This window comes from Sapajus apella, unplaced genomic scaffold, assembly GCF_009761245.1.
Source record: "Sapajus apella isolate SASKATOON/1434 unplaced genomic scaffold, GSC_monkey_1.0 scaffold77, whole genome shotgun sequence".
NCBI lineage: Eukaryota > Metazoa > Chordata > Mammalia > Primates > Cebidae > Sapajus > Sapajus apella.
The window spans coordinates 4,074,860-4,100,185 of record NW_022437017.1 but is presented as its reverse complement, the minus strand read 5'-3'; the positions used below and the strand labels follow the sequence as shown (position 1 = coordinate 4,100,185).

General features: G+C 48.3%; 1 protein-coding gene across 8 annotated transcripts in view; it reads left to right on the top strand.

Annotated features, from left to right (window-relative positions):
• ARHGEF18 (Rho/Rac guanine nucleotide exchange factor 18) overlaps nucleotides 1-25,326 on the top strand; it is a 118,343-nt gene that overhangs the window by 67,699 nt on the left and 25,318 nt on the right. For 6 of the 8 annotated variants that reach the window (XM_032252042.1, XM_032252043.1, XM_032252041.1 and 3 more), the window contains 4 exons: nucleotides 19,997-20,135; nucleotides 21,249-21,361; nucleotides 21,506-21,646; nucleotides 23,488-23,738. In XM_032252042.1, the coding sequence (XP_032107933.1) occupies nucleotides 19,997-20,135; nucleotides 21,249-21,361; nucleotides 21,506-21,646; nucleotides 23,488-23,738 (644 nt within the window). Of the gene's footprint in view, nucleotides 1-14,850; nucleotides 14,856-19,841; nucleotides 20,136-21,248; nucleotides 21,362-21,505; nucleotides 21,647-23,487; nucleotides 23,739-25,326 lie in introns of those variants that run through there. The other 2 variants (XM_032252047.1, XM_032252044.1) reach the window with 2 other exon arrangements.

Below are 25,326 nucleotides of genomic sequence, written 5' to 3'. Positions count from 1 at the left end.
CCGCCTCCTGGATTCAGGCAATTCTCCTGCCTCAGCCTCCTGAGTAGCTGGGACTACAGGCACGCGCCACCATGCCCAGCTATTTTTGTAGTTTTAGTAGAGACGGGGTTTCACCATGTTGACCAGGATGGTCTCGATCTCTTGACCTCGTGATCCACCCGCCTCGGCCTCCCAAAGTGCTGGGATTACAGGCTTGAGCCACCGCGCCCGGCTTAATTTTTTTATTTTTAGTAGAGACAAGATTTCACCCTGTTAGCCAAGATGGTCTCCGTCTCCTGACCTCGTGATCCGCCTGCCTCGGCCTCTCAAAGTGCTGGGATTACAGGCATGAGCCACCATGCCCGGCGACTCTTGAGGTTTATTTCCCTACTGAATTGTCCCAGCAGTCCTGAGGTGGATGCTGTTTATTGCTTCTGCACAGATGACTAAACAATCTCAGGGGAACCAGGTCGTTAATTGGCCACAATCACAAAGGTAGTAAAAGCACAAAAGTAGGGGGAGCACTTTGGGAGGCTGAGGTGAGCAGGTCACTTGAGGCCAGGAGTTCAAGACCAGCCTGGCCAAGAAAGTGAAGCCCCTTCCCTACTACAAATAGAAAAAAAATTAGCTGGGCATGGTGATGCACAGCTGTAATCCCAGCTACTCGGGAGGTTGAGGCACAAGAATCGCTTGAACCAACCACGGAGGCAGAGGTTGCAGTGAGCCGAGGTCGTGCCACTGCGCTCCAGTCTGGGTGACAGAGCAAGAGACTCTGTCTCGAAAACAAAAAGCACATAGCAGAGTAAGATTCAAACCCCTGTTCTACCTGACGCCAAAGCCTGTGTTCTAGAAGAGAAATGTCATGAACCAAGATACCCCTAATTCTCCAGTCCCCCCACCCCCATGGAGGAAGTGGATCTCGTATGAATAGAAGCAAGCTCTGTGATCTAGTGCGTCCAGTGGAAGTAGATCCAGAAGTGGATCTCATAGAAGCGAGCCATGTGAAAACTGACACTATTGATTTGGGGTGGCATCAAAAAGGGTGGCCTTCCGCTTTGAGCTTTTTATTTTATTTATTTATGAAACAGAGTCTTGTTCTTTTGGCCCAGGCTGGAGTGCAGTGGTGCCATCTCGGCTCACTGCAACTTCTGCCTCCCAGGTTCAAGCGATTCTCCTATCTCAGCCTCCCAAGTAGCTGATGTTACAGGCATGGCACCACCACACCCAGCTAATTTTGTTCAGTAGAGACAGGGTGTCACCATGTTGGCCAGGCTGGTCTCGAACTCCTGACCTCAGACTATCCACCCACCTTAGCCTCCCAAAGTGCTGGGATTACAGGTGTGAGCCACTGCACCTGGTCACTTTGAGCTTTTTAAACTTTTATTTTGAAATAATTTTAGATTGACAGATGATTTTTTTTTTTATTTTTCAGAGACACGGTCTTGCTCTGTTACCCAGGCTGGATTGCAGTGGTGCAACCATAGCTCACTATATCCTCAAACTCCCAGTTCAAGTGATAGCCCCACCTCAGCCTCTGGAATAGCCAGGATTACAGGTGCAAACCACCACACCCTGCTAAATTTTCATTTTTTTTGTAGAGACAGGGTCTTGCTATGTTGCCCAGGTGGTCACTGCAGCCTTGAGCTCTTGGGTTCAAGTAATCCTCTTGCCTTAGCCTCCTAAAGTGCTGGGATTACAGGGGTGAGCCACCATGTCTGACCTGACAGATGAGTTTTTCGAAGATTATGCAGGGAGTTCCCAGATAATCTTTACCCAGCTGTTCCTAACGTTAACTTTTTTTTTCTTAATCATAAAAGCCATATGACTGTTGCAAGAAATTTAGACAATGGAAAAATGAGGACAAACACCTGTAATGCCAAGCAGCTTCAATTAGTTGCTATTTGTGATATCACCATCCAGGATTTTCTTTGTTTCTTTCCTTTTTTTTGAGACGGAGTTTTGCTCTTGTTGCCCAGGCTGGAGTGCAGTGGCACGATCTCGGCTCACCACAACCTCCACCTCCAGGTTTCAAGCGATTCTCCTGCCTCAGACACCTGAGTAGCTGGGATTATAGGCATGTGCCACCACACCCGGCTAATTTTGTATTTTTAGTAGAGACGGGGTTTCACCATGTTGGCCACACTGGCCTCGAACTCCTCACCTCAGCCTCCCAAAGTGCTGGGATTACAGGTGTGAGCCACCACGCCCAGCCAGATTTTCTGTCTTGAGCCAGATTTTCCTCAAGGTTGCACTTACTAGCATAGTCCTTGGGAAGAGCAGCTTGGTAATGCATGTCTAAAAAATCAGAAATGATCTGTAACCTTTGCGTCCATATCCCATCTCACGGAGACTCACGTATGAAATTGGGATGCATCAAATGTCTAACAGCAGGGAAGTGATTAAAGTGATACTTACAAAGCACATACCAATGTGAGATACTCATGTTCCCTGCAGTTATAACTGTGAAGATATACACCCATGTCAACAAAGATAGGGGCATAGACACATTTGTAAGTGATGGTAGTAAGAGTGCCGGTTGATTTTAATTTAATTTTTAATTTTAGTTCACTCTTGTACTGTTCATTAAGAAGGCTCAAATTCAGGCAATAGTGCTATAGGTGACATTTTTTCATGAGCCCTTATCAGTATTTCCTGAGAGCCATTTCTTATCGGCCAGGAATCTTTGCAGGTGAAGAGTCTGTACCACATTTGTATGTTTTTAAGACCATGACATGCAGCCAACTGGTTTTATGCCCAAGAATGTTCCACTTTGTTCTTTTTTTTTTCCTAATCCCCCTAAGGTGACTCACCTAGAGCAGTTTGCCTTAGTTCTTATCTTTATTAAACAAGAATAGGGCTCTGGCTTGGTCTTACATGTTTAGAGAAATGCCTCTTAGATCAATGGGAAAAAGGTGGGGATCTCCCCCTACTCCCCCACAAAAACAGCACAAACGAACCTTTGAAGTTAAAGCTTATTAGGAATGATAAGCGGCCGGGCACAGTGGCTCATGCCTATAATCTCAGCACTTTCGGAGGCCAAGGCAGGAGCATCACTTGAGTCTTGGTCAAAACCAGCCTGAGCAACATAGCAACACCCTGTTCCTACAAAAAAATTAGCCAGGCATGGTGGTGCGTGCCTGTAGTCCCAGCTACTCAAGAAGCTGAGGCAGCAGGATTGCTTAAGCTCAGGAGTTTGAGGCTGCAGTGACCTATGAACACACCACTGCACTCCAGCCCGGTCAACAGAGCAACAACCTGTCGCAAAAAAGAAAAAAAGCACTAGAGAATGGGCCAGGAGCATTGGCTTTTGTCTGTAATCCCAGCACTTTAGGAGGCCAAAGTGGGTGGATCACCTGAGGTCAGGAGCTTGAGACCTGGCCAACATGGCCAAACCCTATGTCTACTAAAAATACAAAAATTAGCTGGGCGTGGTGGTGCACACCTGTAGTCCCAGCTACTTGGGAGACTGAGGCAGGAAAATTGCTTGAACCTGGGAGGCAGAGGTTGCAGTGAGCTGAGATCGCGCCACTGCATTTCAGCCTGAGCGACAGAGTGAGACTCTGTCTCAAAAAGAAAAAAAGCACTAAAGAATGATGAGAATTTACTTTTAGGTATTCTACCAGACACCTAATCAACATCCAGTTAGCAGCAAGCGTGTATTATACTGTGAAGCATCCCTTACTCTTAGGACGAGACTGGTCCCAGAAGAAAAAGCAGCTTCGATTGGTTTCCATGGAACAAGAGGTTTCTCACTGTAGACCCTTGAGTTCTTAGTTATGCTGTCAAATATTCCAAAATCATAGGTCACCTCGCAGCGTTGAAAGGTTCTACAGACCCTTCTAAATGTCAGAAGAAGTTAAGTTTGAATTCCCGGGGTGGAGGAGCCCAAGTCAGGCACTTTGGGGTTAGAGAGGACCCACCCTCCTTTTTTCCTCACAAACTCGAAGCAGGGAAAACCCAGAGCCCCGCTTGCAGGCAAGAATGTGGTTCCATCTGGCCTTTTTGCTGTTGCAGAACCTGCCAGGAAAGCCACACACAGGATGTTTTGGGGCGCAATTCACTGCAAGCTCCTGGAGAGCCCCAGTGAAGAACAGAGTCTCCCTGAGGTCAAACGTTGCCCCAGCAGCCTTTTTTTGCAAGTTGGGTCCAAGGGCAGGTGTGTCTACCCAGTGCCCTGGAGGGGGCATGTCTGTGGGCTTCGTGTGTCCAGGCACAATGGCTCACGCCTGTAATCCCAGCACTTTTGAGAGGCCAAGGTGGGAGGATTGCCTGAGAGCAGGAAGGAGTGTTTCAAGACCAGCCTGGGCAATATAGTGTTTCAAGACCAGCCTGGGCAAGACCACCCATTTAGAAGGGTCTGTAGAACCTTTGTGTGCCTGTAGTTCCAGCTACTTGGGAGGTTGAGGTGGGAGAATCGCTGGAGCCCAGGAGTTCGAGGCTGCAGTGGGCTGTGCTCATGCAACTGCATTCCAACCTGGGTGACAGAGTGAGACCCAGCCTCTAAAAAAAAAGAAGGTTGGACTCGATGGCTCAGGCCTGTAATCCCAGCACTTTGGGAGGCCGAGGTGGGAGGATTGCTTGAGAGCAGGAAGGAGTGTTTCAAAACCAGCCCGGGCAATATAGCGAGACCGGGTCTCTACAGAAAATACAGTGTGGGAGTGCCGTGTGCCTATAGTTCCAGCTACTTGGGAGGTGAGGTGGGAAGATCGCTGGAGCCCAGGAGTTTGAGGCTGTAGTGAGCTATGATTAGGCCATTACACTCCAACCTGGATGACAGAATGAGACCCTGTCTCTTAAAACAAAACAAACAAAAAAAACGCCAGGCACAGTGGCAGCTCATACCTGTAATCCCAGCACTTTGGGAGGCTGAGGCAGGCAGATTGCTTGAGCTCAGGAGTTCAAGAACAGTCCAGGAAACATGGTAAAACACGTCTCTACTAAAAATACAAAAATTAGCCAGGTCTGGTGGTACGCACCTGCAATCCCAGCTACTTGGGAGGCTGAAGCACAAGAATCACTTGAATCTGGGAGGTGGAGTCTGCAGTGAGCCAATATCATGCCACTGCACTCCAACCTGGATGACAGAGTGAGACTCTGTCTCAAAAAAGGAAAAAAAAAAAAAAAAAAAAAAGAAAGAAAAAAATGAAAATAACCTCTCTTTTAAAGGAATAGAATAAGAGCATGTAACAGGTCAAACCTCTGGACAAACATGTTCAGAACTTAAATAAACAGTAAGAAGAATAAGATATTAAAACCAGAAAGTAGTTCAACAGTTAATTCCTGCTGTGGTGTTGAGAATGCGTTAAGGATTTTCCTGTCTATGTGAATGGGGGTGAGTGGTAGCTAAGTTGAAGGGTCACACAGTTTCACTTAAGAAATAGTAATGCTTATAATGCATTTCTTCAGGCAGTTTTTAACTCAATTTTCTTGGGTGGTAGTTTGTGTTCACATCTGTCGAGCTGCGCTCCCACTTGCTTCCTGGCTGTGGCCTTCCATCACCTTCCAGCAGGGCCTGGTGACCCCACAGCCTGGAGATTGCATGGAGATTGTCTTGTTCCTGAAACGGACTCTCCCTTGTCTCCCAGGCTGGAGTGCAGTGGTGCGATCATAGTTCACTGCAGCCCCCAACTCCCGGCTCAAATGATCCTCCCACCTCGGCCTTCCAAAGAGGTTTTTTTGTTTTAAGTGGAACTTAAAATCCCACCAAAGATAATGGCCCTGAAGGTGGCTTTTGTTGTTAATGTTTCAGGAGGCTGAGGCAGGAGGATCGCTTGAGCCCTGGAGTTGGAGGCTGCAGCGAGCTATGACCATGCCACTGCACTCCAGCCTGGGTGACAGAACGAGACTGTCTCGAAAAAAGGACAGCGAAATGGCCAAGAAGGAGATCACCCTGGGCCCCTCCTGGTCGCACGTTTGGGCGTCCTCCCTGATCTCTCTCCTCACTCTACCCGCTGCCCTCCCCGACTGCACCTTTCGTCACAGGCCTGTGGTAGCCTGTGTAACTGTGTGTTTGTGTCGCAATGGGCTGAGCGCATAGATCTGCTGTAACACCAGTGCCTGGAGAGGAGCAGCACCTGACCCTTGCTGTCAGGGAAGTCAAGGTGCAGCGCAGTGCCATAAAGGCAGGAGTGTGCTGAGCTGTAAAGGAAGCCTGCAGGCCTCGGCCATGGGATCCGCAGCCAGGGGCGGGCCGTGCAGGACTCTGACCTGGCCCCACAGCTGCCCAGATAAGGGAGGCGCCGTGAGCCAAGGGGCCGGGGGCTCTGAGGCTCCCTGGATGACATGTCAGCGTAGTTGGGGTGCAGGGTACAAAACATGGCAAGAGGTGAGGCCAGGGAGGGTCTGGACCCCGTAGATTGGGTGGGATAAGAATGAGTGAGTCTAGATGGGCAGCCACCTATGGTGATCTCAGCCTAGGCCAAGTGACTGGGGGAGGCAGCACCAAAGCTTGTTAAACAGACAGAAGTCTGGGTACAGTGGCTCACACATGTAATTCCAGCACTTTAAGAGGCCGAGGCGGGAGGATCACTTGAGGCCAGGCATTTGAGACCGATGTGGCCAACATGGTGAAACCTCATCTCTACTAAAAATATAAAAATTAGCTGGGTGTGGTGACAGGCACCTGTAATCCCAGCTACTCGGGAGGCTGAGATGGGAGAATCGCTTGAACCCGGGAGGCAGAGGTTGCAGTGAGCCGAGATCATACCACTACACTCCAGCCTGGGCAATAGAGCGAGGCTTCAGCTCAAAAAAACAAACAGGCAGAAGGCAGGACCAGGGTCCGATTGGACTTCAGTGTACAAAAGAGGTCATCATCCTACAGGCGCCCCAAGCTGTGGCTCATGTCACTGGCACAGAGGGAGGGCCCCACACCCATGAGAGGAGGCTCTAGAAGATCCCACAGGAGGGCCCAGAGAGCAGTGGCATGCATGCCACGGAGAGGGCACTGTCTCTTGGGCAGTGAGTTCTGGTTCTTTCTTAATTCAGAGCACCCCCTTGCATATGCCTCACCAAAAACTCACTCTTGTGGTTAACAAGCCTCAGTGTGTCCTAGAAGTTTTTGTTGTTGTTGTTTGCTTGTTTGTTTGTTTGTTTTGAGATAGAATTTATCTCTTGTTGCTCAGGCTGGAGTGCAATGATATGATCTTGGCTCACTGCAATCTCTGCATCCTGGGTTCAAGTGATTCTCCTGCCTCAGCCTCCCGAGTAGCTAGGATTGCAGGCACCCACCACTACGCCCAGCTAATTTTTGTATTTTTAGTAGAGATGGGGTTTGCCATTTTGGCCAGGAGATAGTGCCCTCAGGTGATCCACCTGCCCTGAGGTGATCTGCCTGCCTTGGCCTCCCAAAGTGCTGGGATTATAGGCGTGAGCCACTGAGCCGGCCAGAGTACTTTTTTTGTTTGTTTTTAATTTACATGTGCCTCAATGTACTTTTTTTTTTAAATGAACCTGTTGCTTGGGAATAATTTTCAATTTACAGAAAAGTTGCATAGATAGAACAGAGAATGTTCACATACCCCACACCCAGTTTCCCCTAACGTTAATAGTTACTATTGACTAAACTCCCAGGCTTTATCCAGATTTCAGCTATTTTTCTGCTCCAGAATCCAACTCAGGCTACCACATTGCACCTGGTGGATTTAACTTTTGAGATACTTCCATGTTGCTTTTTTTTTTTCTTTAAAAGAGATAAAGGCTTGCTCCGTCACCCAAGCTAGAGTACAGCGGCATGATCATGGCTCACTGCAGCCTCAACCTGCCAGGCTCAAGCCATCCTCCTGCGACGGCTTTCTGAGTACTTGGGACTATAGGCACGCACTACCATGCCTGGCTAATTTTTTTTTTTTTTTTTTTTTTGGTAGAAATACAGTCTCACCATGTTGGCCAGGCTAATCTCGAACTCTTGACCTCAAGTGATCCCCCCACCTCAGCCTCCCAAAGTGTTGAGATTACAGGCGTGAGCCTCTGCACCCAAAATTAACTCTGGCAAGGCATGGTGTTGCCTGTAATCCCAGCACTTTGGGAGGCTGAGGTGGGAGGACGGCTAAAGCCTGGAGTTCGAGATTAGCCTTGCTAACATAAGGAGACCTTGTGTACAAAAGAATCTGAAAAATTACCTGGGCATGGTGGTATGTACCTGTAGTACCAGCTACTTGGGAAGCTGAGGCCAGAGGACTGCTTGAGCCCAGGAATTAATAACTGCAGTAAGCTGTGACTGTACCACTGTACTCCAGCCTGGGTGACAGAGCAAGACCCTATCTTCAAATCAATAAATAAAATGGAACAATAATGCCCTCATCCATAGATAACAAATAAATAAACAAACCTCAAACTAAATAAACAAACCTTTATAACAAAAATGAACAGAAGCACTTTGGGAGGCCAAGGCAAGAGCGTCACTTGAGTCCAGGAGTTCGAGACCAGCCTTTGCAACATAGCCAGACCCCATCTTAAATTAGCCAGGCATGGTGGCATACACCTGTGGTCTCAGCTACACAGGAGGCTGAAGTGGGAGGATCACTTGAGACAAGGAGGTCGAGGCTGCAGTGAGCTGTGATGGTGCTTGTGTGCTACAGCCAGGGTGACAGAGTGAGACCCTGTTTCAAAATATAAAAAGCTAAAATAATAGTAGTAGCTACTATTGAGTCATTGTGATGACTGCAGGACTTAAGAAATGTTAAGTGAGGGCCGGGCACAGTGACTCATCCCTGTAATCCCAGTACTTTGGGAGGCTGAGGTGGACAGATCACAAGGTCAGGAGTTCGAGACCAGCCTGACCAACATGATGAAACCCTGTCTCTACTAAAAATACAAAAATTAGCTGGGTGTGGTAGTGGGTGCCTGTAATCCCAACTACTCAGGAGACTGAGACAGGCAGGCAGGAAGGAAGGAAGGAAGAGGAAGGAGGGAGGGAAGGAAGGAGAGAAGGAGGGAAGGAAGGAAGATAGGAAGATTAAGTGGGAGGCCGAGGCAGGCAGATCACTTGAGGTCAGGCATTCGAAACCAGCCTGGCCAACATGGTGAAACCCCATCTCTACTAAAAACACAAAAATTAGTCAGGTGTGGATGCAGGCAGCTGTAATCCCAACTACTCAGAAGGCTGAGGCAGAAGAATCACTTGAACCCCAGAGGCGGAGGTTACAGTGAGCCGAGATTTTGCCACTGCACTCCAGCCTGGGTGACGGAGTGAGGCTCCATCTCAAAACAAAAGCAAAAACAAAACAAATAAGAAAGAAATATTAAGTGCTCAGAACATAGCCTGGAATGCAAGAAGCACTCAATACTTAGTACCTCTTGCTACAAATTACCACAATTGTTTCTAATGGTATTTTGGGGGTTTGACATGTAATTTGGGGTAGGAGGCTTTTCATTTTGTTTTTTGTTTTTGGACAGTACCAGGTTTGGGAAGAATATTCTGAGTCATACTTACCTTCTAAGCTGCAACATGTCTTTTTTAATTTTTCTTTGTACCCTGAGGTGTGGGATGAAGAGGGTTTTTTTTTTTTTTTTTCCTCCTACCTTTTAATTCTTTTTAATACTATCTTGCTTGTGTAACATCAAAATGAGGCAGGGAAGAAAAATCAATGAGTCGTCTTCTCATCGATTTAGTCTATTCTCAGGTGGCTGAAAAGGCAGGAACTGTGAACTGAAAGCTTCATCTGGCATCAGATTTTCTTTAATTGTCTCTCGAACCCTCGCCGGTAAGCCAGTGCTTGCTAGAACTCTCTAGAGCCAGGTTGCACTCTCAGCCTAAAAGAAAGTCTTGGGTGAAACAAAGAACAGACGGATGGGTGGGGACAGAAAACTTCCCTCAATGTGAGAAAAGGAGCTGTTGTTTCTGAGGCCAAGCCTTGAACCCAAGACATTTGTCTGGGTCACTTATTTCTTTTTGTTTTGGTTTGTTTCAGAGACAGGATCTCACTGTGTTGTCCAGGCTGGAGTACAGGGATGCCGTCACTGCTCACTGCAGCCTCAACGTCCTGGGCTCATGTGATCCTCCTGCCTCAGCCTCCCAAAGTACTTAGATTACAAACTTGAGCCACCACACCCAGCCCCATTTGTTTCTTGAGTAGTCCTTTGCAGAAAACTGTGGAGACTTATGTACCAGGGCCCGGCTGCCTTCAAAAGATGTTTGGGGTCTCTTTACAAGTGAGAGGCTATAGGAATCTGCAATTTAGGGTAGGCAATTCTCTTTTTTTTTTTTTTTTTTTTTTTTTTTGAGACTGAATCTCTCCCTGTTGCCCAGGCTAGAGTGCAGTGGCACAATCTCAGCTCACTGCAACCTCCACCTCCCGCGTTCAAGTGATTCTTCTGCCTCAGCCTCCCAAGTAGCTGGGACTACAGGCAAGTGCCACCACACCTGGCTAATTTTTTGTATTTTCAGTAGAAATGGGGTTTCACCTTGTTAGCCAGGATGGTCTCGATCTCCTGACCTTGTCATCCACCTGCCTTGGCTTCCCAAAGGGAGGCCTCACACCTGGGATTACAGGTGTGAGCCACTGCACCCAGCCAGGATAGGCAATTCTTGTTTACCAATTGGCATTTCTAGAAGTCAGTGTGCTTCTAGATTATATATAAAAGACAGTTTGAGACCAATTAAGACAGTCACTTAATATGTCATATCAGGGCCAGGTACAGTGGCTCATGTCTATAATCCCAGCACTTTCGGAGGCCAAAGCAGGAGGATCACTTGAAGCCAGGTATTCAAGACCAGCCTGGGCAACATAATGAGACCCCTGTTGCTACAGAAAAATGTAAAATTAGCTGGGCATGGTGGCATGTACCTGTAATCCCAGCTACTCAAGAGGCTGAGGTTGCAGGATCCCTTGAGCCCAGGAATTGGAGGCTTCAGTGAGCCATGATCATGCCACTGCACTCCAGCCTGGGTGACAGAGTGAGACCCTATCTCTCTTAAAAAAAAAAAAAAGGCAGGCCAGGCACAGTGGCTTGTGCCTGTAATCCCAGCACTTTGGGAGGCCCAGGTGGGTGGATCACCTGAGGTCAGGAGTTCAAGACCAGCCTGACCAATATGGTGAAACCCCATCTCTGCTAAAAATACAAAAAGTATCTGGGTGTGGTGGCATGTACCTGCAGTCCCAACTACTTGGGAGGCTGAGGCAGGAGAATTGCTTGAACCTGGGAGGCGGAGGTTGTAGTGAGCTGAGATCGTGCCCCTGCACTCTAGCCTGGGTAACAGAGAGAGACTCTGTCTCAAAAAAAAAAAAAAAAAAAGAAAGAAAAAAAAGGCATATCAGGTTTTTTTCTTGAGTACTACTTTCAACAGACCAGCAACTACTCGGCTGTTTTCATGTAATTTTTGGTGAGTCCTGTTCCTGTAAGATCTAATGAGGAGTGTGCTTGGATATCAGAGGACAATGCCTGTGGTTTACAGGATTTATGACAGACTGAATCACAAAGGAAACACAACGGCACTAAAAAAAAGTATGGGGTCTTAGGCTGGGTGCAGGGCTCATGCCTATAATCCCAGGACTTTGGGAGTCTGAGATAGGCAGATCACTTGAAGCCAGGAGTTTGAGACCAGCCTGGCCAACATGGAGAAACCCTGTCTCTACTAAATATACAAAAATAGCTAGGCATGGTGGTAGGCACTTGTAATTCCAGCTACTTGGAGGCTGAGGCATGAGAATTACTTGAACTCTGGAGGCGGAGATTACAATGAGCCAAGATCACACCACTGCACTCCAGCCTGGACAACAGAGTGAGATCTGTCTCAAAAAAAAAGAAGAAGTATGAAATATTTTGTCCCAGTAAAGTAATGCAAGTGGGATCCTGACATCTGTCACAAAAGCTTTGTCATCTAACTTGCTCAGAGATTGCTTTTTTTTAGTGGGTCTTTTTTTTTTTTTTTTTTTTTTAATAGAGACAGGGTCTCACTATGTTGCCCAGGCTGGTCTCAAACACCTAGCCTCAAGCAATCCTCCCACCTCAGCCTCCCAAAGTGCTGGGAGTACAGGCGTAAGCCACCGTGCCTGTCCAGAGACTACTCTTGAATTCACGAAACCAGGATGAAACCAACTTTTAAAAATCACCCTGAGGACAGGCCACTGTCTATGTTTGTGGCTGAGAACAGGGTATATTTTCTTTCCCCCCTTAAGTTAGAACTGTTTTGATTTTCACCGTTCACTTCTTCCCATCCATTCTTCAGGTCCCTTGCAGGAAGAGCTCTGTGACATACAGTGGCCGTGGCGGGCCAGGTGCGCGCCAATCGATCGCACCTCTCAGCAGTGGGCAGGAGGCGATAATTAGACTCTGAGTAGCTTTTACAGCTGCACAGAAAGTGCTGGACAGCACAAGCTGAACCCCAAGTGCCATGGCTGTCTGCTGTAGGAAAAATGGTAGCAGGAAATAAATACGTATCCGTGTCTCTCTCGGAGCCAAGAACAGAGCGACTAATTTCCACTGTATGTTGAGCTGCAGATCAAATGTCTTGTTCTCCTCCTGCAGAAAGGAGCCTGTCCATTACAGGTGTGAGTTTATTGCTTGAGCGGGTTTATTGAGATGTAATTCACAGACCATACGATGCACCCGTTTAAGCATACAACTCAGGGGCTTTTCGTATATTTGCAGAGTCACCGCAGTGGATCTTAGAACCCCAAAAAGGAATGCCATAGGCCAGATGTGGTGGCTCATGCCTGTAATCCCAGCACTTTGGGAGGCCAGGCGGGCAGATCAGCTGAGGTCAAGAGTTCGAGACCAGCCTGGCCAGCATGGCAAAACCCCGTCTCTACTAAAAATACAAAAATTAGCTGGACGAGGTGGCGGGTGTCTATAATCCCAGCTACTTGGGAGGCCGAGGCAGGAGAATCATTTGAACCATGGAGGCAGAAGTTGCAGTGAGCTGAGATGGCACCGCTGCTTTCCAGCCTGGGTGACAGAGCAAGACTCTGTCTTTAAAAAATTAAAAATAAATGGCGTCAGAAGATCGGAGGTCTCCCATCCCTGGCAGGCAGACCTGTGGCCTCTAAGCAGCTGGTGTTTTAGGGTACCCATGATTTGTCTTAACCCAGTATGGTAAGACTCACAGACCCAGAAATTGACCATCAGGATGGAAGAAGCTTAGATTCACAGTCCCCTGGAAGCAGGTGGCAGGGCATGTCACATAGGGACCACACGGGGAAGCAAAGGGTCAGTTGGGGGACAGAGGAGAAAATATGGACAGGGGTCTTCACTGTGTTTTCCCAGGGAACAAACGGGCCAGGCAGGGTGAGCAGGTTCAGGACGGGGCCCTGAGATAATGAGGCAACTAGGGGTCTGAGCTCTGCAGAACCTGGCCAGCAGCCCCGGGAAGGGCTGTGCACCCATGGTCAGCAGAGCCCCAAGATGTCAGAGCATCACAAATACAGGATCAAAAGATGTAATCAATAGAGCGGGTCTGGGGCAGGGCCACTGACTCATGTCTTGACCCATCAGCTATTTCAGTGGCCGCATGTGTTCCAGGAAGACTCAATTTGTGACTGTCTACCTCTTATTCTATTTCATTTTATTTTAGTTTCTTTCAGAGTCTCATTCTGTTGCCCAGGCTGGAGTGCAGTGGTGCAATTGTAGCTCACTGCAACCTTGAACTCCAGGGCTCAAGCAATTTTCCCACCTCAGCCTTCCAGGTATCTGGGACTACAGGCACACACCGACATGCCTGGCTAATTTTTTTTTTTTTTTTTAAGAGATGAGATCTCACTATATTGCCCAGGCTGGTCTCTAACTCCTGGCCTCAGTTGATCCTCCCACCTTAGCCTCCCAAAGTGTTGGGACTGCAGGTGTGATCCACCTAGGGCTGCCACCTTTTATGTTAAAAGCCTTAAGTAGCCCAGATGCAGTGGCTCTTGCCTGTAATCCCAGCACTTTGGGAGGCCGAGGCAGGTGGATCACTTGAGGTCAGGAGTTTGAGACCAGCCTGACCAACATGGTAAAACTCAGTCTCTACAGAAAAAAAAAAAAAAAAAAAAAAAAAAAAAACCACGAAATTAGCCAGGCATAGTGTCACCTGCCTGTAATCCCAGCTACTTGGGAGGCTGAGGCAGGAGAATTACTTGAACCCAGGAGGCAGAGGTTGCAATGAACCAAGATTGTGCCATTGCATTCCAGCCTGGGCAAAAAGAGTGAAACTTTGTCTCGAAAAAAATAAAAAATAAGTCTTAAGTAGATTGAGTGGGTGAGAGGGAGCCATAGACTCCTCTGGAGTACCAGTGGAAAAATAATAATTTATCTCAGTAGGTTCCATTACAGCTAAATGCACATCATTAAACTTTTCTGTAAAAAGTCCTTGCCCCCCTAATAATAAAAAGCCATCTTAGATACTTTTTCAGAAGTATATATGTAACAAATTATAAAGAAATGCAAAGAATTGTCTGTGGTCCAAGGAAGTGTGATAGAAAAAACAAGAGTGTTCTAAAATATAACTTCTCATTCAGCAAACTTTGTTATCTACAGTAGATCCTCATTATTCGTGGATTCTGTATTTGCGAATTCACCTACCTGCTAAATTTTGTTTATAACCCCCAAGTCAGTACTTATGGGACATTTGAGGTGAGCATTGAAAATTCTGGATGATCCAACACCTTTTCCCAGCTGAGGTCAAACAAAGGGAGAGCCACCTTCTTGCGTCAGCTCTCTCTGTTTTTTGTTTGTTTTTGAGATGGGGTCTTGCTCTGTCGCCCAGGCTGCTGGAGTGCAGCGGTATACTCTGTGCTCCCTACAACCTCCACCTTTCTGGTTCAAGCAATTCCCCTGCCTCAGCCTCCCAAGTAGCTGGGATTACAGCTGCACACCACCATGCCTGGCTAATTTTTTCGTACTTTTAGTAGAGACGGGGTTTCACCATGTTGGCCAGCCTGGTTTTGAACCCCTGACCTCAGGTGATTCCCCCCCCACTCGGCCTCCCAAAGTGCTGGGATTAAAGGCATGCGCCACTGCGTCCGGCCTATTTTGAAATAGTTTAAGGCACACAAGAAGCTACAAAAATGGTCTAGAGAGTCCCCATGTGCCCTTCACCCACACCCACAGTGGTGATATATGTAACAAAACCAAGGGCAATTTCAAAACTAGGGCATATCCCAGGCATAGATCTTAGTTAGTAACAAGCACCTCAGTGAAGATGCAGGATGATTTTGTCACCACAAAGAAGCAGTGATGTCTTCTTTACAAATTGTGTTTATTTATCTATCTATTTATTTATGAGACACGATCTTGCTCTGTTGCCCAGGCTGGAGTACAGTGGTGCAACCATAGCTCACTGCAGCCGTCAACTCCAGGGCTCAAGCAGTCCTCCTGCCTCAGCTTCCCGAGTAGGTAGGACCACAGGCGTGCGCTATCATGCTCACCTAATTTTTGTATTTTTGTAGAGACGGGATCTCCCTATGTGGCCCAGGCTGTTCTTGAACTTCTGAGCTGCTCAAGCACTGATCCTCCCACCTAACCCTCCCAAAATGCTGGGATTACAGCGATGAGCCACCATGCTAGCTCTTTTTTTAGTTGTGGTAAAATACATATAACATAAAATTTGCCGCGTTAACCGTTAACCATCCCTAAGGGCACAGTTCGGCAGCATTAAGCACATTCGAATTGCTGTGCAACCATCACCTCCATCCATTTCTAGAACTTTCTCAGCTTCCCAACCAGAAACTCCATCCCATGAAACACTCACTCCCCGTTCCCCTCCCCAGCTCCAGGTACCCCGTATTCTACTCTGTCTCTGTGAATCTGATGACTCTAGCAAAGTCCTAGGAGTGGAATCACATGGGATTTGTGCTTTTGTATCTGGTTTATTTCACTGAGCTTGATATCCTCAAGGTATATCCATGTTGTAGCAGGTGTCAGAATTTTCTGCCTTTTAAAGAGTTGACTCATATTCAGTGAAACAGTGATTTCTTTGACCTTTGTTTGACTTGTTTTTTAGGAAGTCCCCACTCTACCAGGGAGTGGCTTTTTTTTTTTTCTTTTTTCAGATAGTCTCGCTCTGTCACCCAGGGTGGAGTGCAGTGGCACGATCTTGGCTCACTGCAACCTCTACCTCCCAGGTTCAAGCAATCATCCTGCCTCAGCCTCCCAAGTACCTGGGACTGCAGGTGTGCATCACCACACTCGGCTAAGTTTTGTATTTTTAGTAGAAACGGGGTTTCACCATGTTGGTCGGGCTGGTCTTTAACTCCTGGTCTCAGCTGATCCACCGCCTCGACCTCCTAAAGTGCCGGGATTACAGGCGTGAGCCACCGTGCCTGGCCTGGCTTTTGTTCTATTGTCTTGTATTGTTTTCCACGACTGGGGAGATAGACAGTAATCAAAACACATAAGTAGATTATTAAAATATATTAGTGGGACCATCATTCTTTTAACTGAAATTCTGTCCCTTGTACTTCTTTGAGTCCAGAGGTGCCTGCTGTCCCTGGTCATGACCCTAACATGTGAAAACTTCGGTGTCTTCTAAGTCGTCAAAGGAATATTTGCATCTGTTCCCATGGATTTAGCATTACCAATAGTTTATTAAAATTCTTTGGAATCAGCATTTCTTTTTTTTTTCTTTTTGCCATCAACTTGATTTTGGGAATGGGCATTTCTTACATGTTGTTGTGTTGTTTGGTTTGGTTTGGTTTGGTTTGGTTTGGTTTGGTTTGAGACAGGGTCTCTGTCGCCCAGGCTGGAGTGCAGTGGCATGATCTTGGCTCACCGCAACCTCCGCCTCCCAAGCTCAAGCAATTCTCCTGCCTCAGCCTCCTGAATAGCTGGGATTACAGGTGCCTGCCACTACCACCCAGCTAATTTTTATATTTTTAGTAGAGACAGGGTTTCACCTTGTTGGCCAGGCTGGTCTTGAACTCCTGACCTCAAATGATCTACCCCCCTCGGCCTCCCAAAGTGCTGAGACTACAGGTGTGAGCCACCTCGCCTGGCCAGATGCTATTTTTAGTGACTTTTTCTTCTATGGTGTATTTATTCTAATAGAGCAGAATTCATCTGACCCCAGTCAGGACCTCAGTCCATAAGCAACCATCTGTCAGCCATGCCAGGATGCTGGGCAAAGCATACATATCAGGGTTTGCCCCATATTTGTACGTTACAGTCAGAATCGCCTGGGTGGAGTTGAATGTTGTACAGAAACGGCAGGAAATGCCTGTCCCGGACTGTGTCACCTTTGGTTCGGGATTCCTGTTTTTTTACATGGGTGTTACTATGTGAGTGACATCTCTATCTGCTTTGTCTCCTATAATAATAGTAATTGTTAGTCATTTATTAGCACAATGTCAGAATGTTTCTGGCCAGTGAACAAATGTCATCATCCTTGCTGTGCTGAGCTGTGGAAGGAATGAACAGCTCCTGAGAATACGTTAATGTGGGGGTACACAGCTTAGTGGCTAATGTCTTAATTGGCAAGCATCCTCTACTCCTCTGCCAGAAAATCTCTAACACCTATCTACCTGCACCTTACCTTCACCTTCCATTTACAGCTAAATTTTTTTTTTTTTTTGAGACAGAGTCTAGCTCTGTCACCCAGGCTAGAGTGCCAGTGATGTGATCTCAGCTCATCACAACCTCTGCCTCCCAGATTCAATCGATTCTCCTGCCTCAGCCTCCTGAGTAGCTGGGATTATAGGCACCTGCCATCACGCCCAGCTAATTTTTGTATATTTAGTAGAGATAGGGTTTCACTCTGTTGGCCAGGCTGGTAACGAACTCCTGACCTCGTGATCTGCCTGCCAGCCTCCTGAGTAGCTGGGATTACAGGCGTGAGTCACTGCGCCCGGCCTGCAGCAAAATCAAAAAGTTGCTCAGAGAATGCCTAATCCTCTCCCAGGAGAGCTGCTGAAGGTACATTTTCGTCTAGGGCAAGCTCTGCCCATCCCAAGGTTTATAACTTCGTGTTCCCAAGAAGTAGACTTCCAGTTGCTCTCTTCCTGGAACGTAGACTAACCAGTGGTGTGTTGGGACCTAGACTCAGGAGGTCACTGAACAGATCAGATTTCTTTTTTTCTTGTTTTAGACTGAGTCTCACTTTGTTGCCCAGGCTGGAGTGCAGTGGCATAATCTCAGCTCACTGCATCCTCTGCCTCCCAAGTAGCTGGGATTATATGCGCCACCACACCTGGCTAATTTTTATATTTTTAGTAGAGACAGGGTTTCACCATTTGGCCAGGCTGGTCTCAAACTCCAGACCTCAGGCGATCCACCTGCCTCGGCTTCCCAAAGTGCTGGGATTACAGGTGTGAGCCACCACACCCAGCCTGACAGATCAGATTTCTTTTCTTTTCTCTTCTTTTCTTTGCTTTGCTTTTTCTTTGCTTTTCTTTTTCTTGAGAGGATCTCAGTGTTACCCAGGCTGGAGGGCAGTGGCGCAATCATGGCTCACTACAGCCTGGAACTCCTGGGCTCAAGCGATCCTACTGCCTCAGCCCCCTGAGTAGCTGGGACTACAGGCACATGCCACTGTGCCTGGCTAATTTTTTATGTTTTGTAGAGATGGGGTTTTGCTACATTGCCCAGGCTGATTTCGAACTCCTGGCCTCGAGCGATCCTTCCACTTGAACTCCCAAAGTGCTGGGATTACAGGCATAAGCCACCATGCCCGGCCCAGATTTCTTTTTAATGCTACTTACTCGTTGTCCCTACCTGGGCAGAGCTTTAAGATACAATTTATAAAATGTAAGAATAAACTAGCCATGCAGCCCATCTCAATGAGGCTTCAAATAGGAAGTGAAAACTGAGTGTAATGAGTGACAGTTGAGCTTTCATTAAGAGTTGCATCTTGGGAGGCCAAAGCAGGAGGACTACTTGAAACTGGGAGTTCAAGACCAGAGTTCAAGACCAGCCTAGAGAGTTCAAGACCAGCCTGGGCAACATAGTGAGACCCCGCATCTCTCTACAAAAAAAAGTTTATTTTAATTATACAGCACACCTGTAGTCCCAGCTACTCAAGAGACCGAGGCAGGAGGATTGCTTGAGCCTAGGAGTTTAAGGCTGTAGTGAGCTATGGTTGCACCACTGCACTCCAGCCTGAGCTACAGAGTGAGACCATCTCTAAAAATAATAATTAATTAATTAAAAGAGTTGCATCTTTCCGTGAGTAGGTAAGCTTATCCTATAATCTGAACCCTTAAATTAATGAACGGATGGATGTAGTGAACAAAGGCGCGATCTTGGCTCACTGCAATCCTCACCTCCCCAGTTCAAGTGATTCTCCTGCCTCAGCCTTTCAAGTAGCCCCTGTTTGCAGCCCCTGTTGATGTTGGGTTGGTTTGGGTTGTGAAACAGAATCAGAGCCTCGCGTCCCGTGGATGGTAGAATTCTATTCCAGTGCTGATGACCAGGGGCAGCTAAACACCATGCACCGCGATCTCTGGGTCTTAGAGTCATCCTAACATCTGATCTCAGATGAATTCTCATCATGTGCCTGGTGTTGGTATGAAGCACGCCAGGCGCACAGCTGCCTGTTTCATGATCTTAGACTATTTACAGCAAACTCAAACAGCTCACTGGCTTTTTACACCCAGCAAAAATCAAGGGAGAGCAGGAGAGGGTGTTTTTCTTTTTTCTTTTTTCTTTTTTTTTTTTTTTCTGTTTTATTCTACCAAAGCAGCAAATACTGTGCAATTTCCACACTAAATGGTCACAGTGGGGACCAATATCCTGCCCTCCAGACCCGCTGCTTCAGCCAATACAGCAAGGGAAGACGCAGCTCTGTTTTCTAGAAGGATCCCACCGAGGCATAAAAACGGCGCAGCCCAGCCTGGCCCCGCGCCGGGTCCCGGAGCCCCTGGCGCGACCATGGGGAACGCTCACTCCAAAAGCGGGGACAGGCACGGTGCGCTCCCCGGCCGCCCGGAGCTGTCTTTTTACAGCTCTTTCCCCAGGAAATGGAGCGAGAACGTCTTCTTGGATAACGAGCTGCTGACCTCCAAGATCCTGTCGGTGCTGCGGCCGCAGTCGGAGCGGGGCTTCCGTGCCGGCGACCTCCGCTACCCGACCCACTTTCTCAGCACCAACTCTGTCCTTGCCTCTGTCACAGCCTCGCTCAAGGAGCACCCCCGGGGCACCCTCCTGTCTGATGGCAGCCCGGCCCTCTCCAGGAATGTCGGTATGACGGTCTCTCAGAAAGGTGGTCCCCAGCCAACACCGAGCCCGGCTGGCCCTGGGACCCAACTCGGGTAAGCGGGGTTCCCTCTCTGCCCTGGGGTGGGTGGCATTCCCCGGGGAGCTGTTGGCAGCCTCTCTCCAGAAGGAGACCCCGACTTAGATCTGCGTGAATCCACACGGCAGCCCATGCTAAGCAGAGAAATTCCCATTAGCACTCGCTTCCAGGATCCACGCCTTTTTGCAAAAACGGTGTGTCCCGGGGTGTATTCAGCCACTGGTGGAGCCAGTTCTCTTAATACCCTCGGGGGATCCTTACATACTCGAGGCGATGCTCAAAGTCCTGCTGTGCATGTGTGGAGGCGCCGTCCAGTGATCTGTGCCTTAACCTCACTTTATAGGACTTCAAAGTGGTTCCCTTAATAATGCCTTCAGGCATCCGGGTAGAAGGTAATGCTAGAAGCTGATATGTGTGTGCTATTCCATGAGTTCGTGGGAAAGGGGGTCGATTATCTTTTTTCCACTGAGTAAGGACTGTCCTACCCTTGACCATGAAGCCATTTCCACTCAACTCCCGGTAGAAAAGATCCCAGGCCCCCAAGTGGGCTCCAGTGGTCTGTCAAGGAAGCTGCAATCCACACCCCATTTTGAACATCCCTAACATTAAAGGAAGTTACTATGGAAGAAGTACTCATGTGACATTGACAGATCATCTCCCTTTTTTTTTTCTTGAGACAGAGTCTCACTCTGTCGCCCAGGCTGGAGTACAGTGGTGCAATTTTGACTCACCACAACCTCTGCCTCCTGGGTTCAAGTGTTTCCCTTGCCTCAGCCTCCCAAGTAGCTGAGATTACAGGTACCTGCCACCACACCCAGCTAATTTTTGTATTTTTAGTAGAGATGGGGTTTTGCCATGTTGGCCAGGCTGATCTCAAGCTCCTGACCTCAGGTGATCAGCTGGCCTCGGCCTCCCAAAGTGCTGGGATTACAGGTGTGACATACCACACCCAGCAAATCTCCCAATTTTAAAAAATGATCTGTAGACAAAAGTAGAGGCTTCTGTGAAAATCTGGAAAGTTCTCAGAGGGTGTCGAATTGGAAGGAGTCACCGATGTGCCTCTGTTGCATGAGATTGTGTGTTTTTAATTCACTTTTCTAAAACAATTGTTTTTATTGTTTGCACTCAGACCAATCACAGGAGAGATGGATGAAGCCGATTCTGTGTTTTTAAAATTTAAGCAGGCAGCCGATGACTCTCTGTCCCTCACATCTTCGAACACTGAGTCCATTTTTGTAGAAGGTATGGTCATCTCCGCACTCTTGCGGCTGTCACAGTCCCTGTCCCTCCTGGGAAGAGCTGAGACCCGTGTCAGCATGTCCACGGGAGGGAATCAGGGTGGCGTGGCTCTGGGCCCCCAGCAGCTGTCCCTCACTCTTCCCTCAGATCCCTACACCACCTCACTGAGGAGTGAGATTGAGTCAGACGGCCACGAGTTCGAAGCTGAGTCCTGGAGCCTCGCTGTGGACCCGGCCTACGCCAAGAAGCAAAAGAGAGAGGTGGTGAAAAGACAAGACGTCCTTTATGGTGAGGAGTCCAAAGCCCTGTGCCACCACGTCGGCCCCCCACTCTCTTCTCTGCTCACTCCCTCCTTCCCTCCCTCCTTTTTTCCTTATATTTGTCTTTCTCTCTTTCTCTCTTTTGTTCTCTTTCTTTCTTTTTTTTTTTTTTTTTTTTTTTTAGGGAACGAGTTTTTTTCTGTTGCACAGGCTGCAGAACAGTGGCACAGTCAGAGCTCACTGCAGCCTCAATCTCCTGGGCTCAAGCAATCCTCCCATCTCAGCCTCCCCAGTAGCTGGGACCACAGGCATGGGCCCCCACACCTGGCTAATTTTTATATTTTCTGTAAAGACAGGGTCTCACTCCGTCACCCAGGCTGGATGCAGTGATGCAATCTCGGCTCACTGCGACCTCCGCCTTCCGAGTTAAAGCGATTCTCCTGCCTCAGCCTCCTGAGTAGCTGGGATTACAAGTGCCTACCACCACACCCAGTTAATTTTTGTGTTTTTTGGTAAAGACAGGGTTTCACCGTGTTTTGGCCAGACTGGTCTCAAACTCCTGACCTCAAGTGATCCGCTCACCTTCGCCTCCCAGAGTGCTGGGATTACAGGCATGGGCCACTGCGCACAGCCCTCAGGTCCTTTTCATAAGGGCACTAGTCCTACCCTGAGGCTCTGCCTCATGACCTTATCACCTTCCAAGGGCCCCACCTCCTGATACTATCACCTTGGGGGTTAGCATTTTGACATATGAATTTTGGGGAATACATGCTGGGTGCAGTGGCTCACGCCTCTAATCCCAGCACTTTGGGAGGCCGAGACGGGTAGATAACAAGGTCAAGAGATCGAGACCATCCTGGCCAACTTGGTGAAATTTTGTCTCTACTAAAAATACAAAAATTAGCCGGGTGTGGTGGTGCGTGCCTGTAATCCCAGCTACTTGGGAGACTGAGGCAGGAGAATCTCTTGAACACAGGAGGTGGAGGTTGCTGTGAGCTGAGATCACACCATTGCACTCCAGCCTGGGCAACAGAGTGAGACTCAGTCTCAAAAAAGAATTTTGGGGAACACAAACATCTTGTTCATTACAGTGTAGGTCTGGTCAGGGACACACACAGCTGTGTGAGTTTTACACCTATAGGAGTGTTCCTCAGAATACTCTTCTTGCTAAAAAACAGACTTGATACCCAGGCCTGGTGGCGGGCACCTATAATCCCAGCTACTCAGGAGGCTGAGGCAGGAGAATCTCTTGAACCTGGGAGGCAAAAAAAAAAAAAAAAAAAGAAAAATGACCGGGCTTGATGGCTCACTCCTGTAATCCCAGCACTTTGGGAGCTGAGGTGGGCGGATCACCTGAGGTCAAGAGTTGAAGACCAGCCTGGCTAACATGGTGAAATTCCATCTGTACTTAAAATACAAAAATTAGCTATGTGCTGGCACATGTCTGTAATCCCAGCTAGTCAGGAGGCTGAGGCAGGAGAATCGCTTGAACCTGGGAGGCGGAGGTTGCAATGAGCCGAGATTGTACGATTGCACTCCCGCCTGGGCGACAGAGCAAGACTCTGTCTCAAAAAATAAATAAATAACTACACAGACTTAAAATGTTGTCTGATGACACTGGGCGCAAAACCCTCCTGTGATGGGAGGCCCCAGGGGTCTCTCCTTCCCCTGCTCCATCAGGCTGGGCATCCCCCGCAGCACTCAAAACCCTGAACCCTCTGGGAAGTAAGAAAGACCCCACAGGTGCAAGGTCGTAGGCAGAGAACTCTCAGAAGCCTACTAGGCACATGAAGGGCAGGCAGCAGCCGAGACTGCCCCGTGGGGCCGTGGAGCCAGCGAGGGTAAGTCCTGCCATCCATGTCCCTGCAGAGCTGATGCAGACGGAGGTGCACCATGTGCGGACGCTCAAGATCATGCTGAAGGTGTACTCCAGGGCCCTGCAGGAGGAGCTGCAGTTCAGCAGCAAGGCCATCAGCCACCTCTTCCCATGCGCTGACGACCTGCTGGAGCTACACGGCCACTTTCTCGCTCGGCTCAAGGGGCGCCGCCAGGAGTCCCTGGAGGAGGGCAGTGACCGGAATTACGTCATCCAGAAAATCGGTGACCTCCTGGTTCAGCAGGTGAGTGCAGCCATGTTCACCTGAACAGTCTTCACAGCCTATGCCCTGTCTCTGTTCCTTTCTTTTTTTTTTTTGAGATGGAGTTTCCCTCTGTTGCCCAGGCTGGAGTGCACTGTCGTGATCTCTGCTCACCGCAACTTCTACCTCTTGGGTTCAAGTGATTCTCCTGCCTCCCTGGAGTAGTTGGAATTACAGGCGCTTGCCACCACATCCAGCTAATTTTTATAGTTTTTAGTAGAGACTGGGTTTCACCATGTTGGCCAGGCTGGTTTCAAACTCCTGACCTCATGCGATCTGCCCGCTGCAGCTTTCCAAAGTGCTGGGACTACAGGTGTGACTCTGTTCCTTTCTTCTTTTTTTCTGAGATAGGGTCTTGCTGTGTTGCCCAGGCCAGAGTGCAGTGGCACAGTCACAGCTCAATGCAACCTCAACCTCCCAGGCTTAGGTGATCCTCTTACCTCAGCCTCCCAAGTAGCTGGGGCTACAGGTATGCACCACCATGCCAGGCTACTTTTTCATTTTTTGTAGAGATGGGGTCTCACTATACGGCCCAGGCTAGTCTCGAACGCCTGGGCTCAAGTGATCCTCCTGCCTCAGCCTCCCAAGTGGCTGGGACTCCAGGGAACACTATGCCTGGCTAATTCTTTTATTTTTTGCAGAGATGGGGTCTTGCTTTGTTGCCCAGGCTGGTCTCAAATTCCTGGCCTCAAGCAGTCCTCCCGCCTCAGCCTCCCAAAGTGCAGGAATCACAGGTATGAGCCATTGTGCTAGCCTGTTCTTTTCAATAATAAAATGAGGGTGGCTCCTGTTTGTCAAGTGCCTGCTTCCTGAGGATGTACAGTTCTGAGCCCCTTACAAGCGATGCCTGCAGTTCATATTCTAGAAACACAGGGGCCCAAATAGCCAGTGTCCCTGGCTGGCTGAACACCATTCAGTGTTACTTTCTTCAGTGCTCTTGTTTCGTTGGTTGGTTTTGCTTTTTGGTTCAAATCACTGATGCTTTCAACCATTCAAAACATACCTATTGGCTGAGTGCAGTGGCTCACACCTGTAATCCCAGCACTTTGGGAGGCCAAACAGGTGAATTGCTTGAGCCTAGGAGTTCCAGGCCAGCCTGGGCAACATAGCAAGACCCTATATCTACAAAACATGAAAATTTAGCCAGCTGTGGTCGGGCATGATGGCTCATACCTATAATCCCAGCACTTTGGGAGGCCGAGGCAGGCAGATCACCTGAGGTCAGGAGTTCAAGACCAACCTGGCCAGTATGATAAAAACCCCTTGTCTCTACTAAAAAATAAAAATTAGCTGGGTGCGGTAGCAGGCACCTGTAATCTCAGCTACTCGGGAGGCTGAGGCAGGTTCAGTTCAGTTTTCCTGAACCCGGGAAAACGAGATTGCAGTGAGCCAAGATTGTGCCACTGCACTCCAGCCTGGAAGACACAGCAAGATTCTGTCTCGAAAAAAAAAAAAAAAAAAGAGCCAGCCATGGTGTACAGCTTAGTCCCAGCTTCTCAGGAGGCTAAGGTGGGAGGATCAATTGAGCTCAGCTACAGTGAGGCATGATCATCCCACTGCCCTCCAGCCT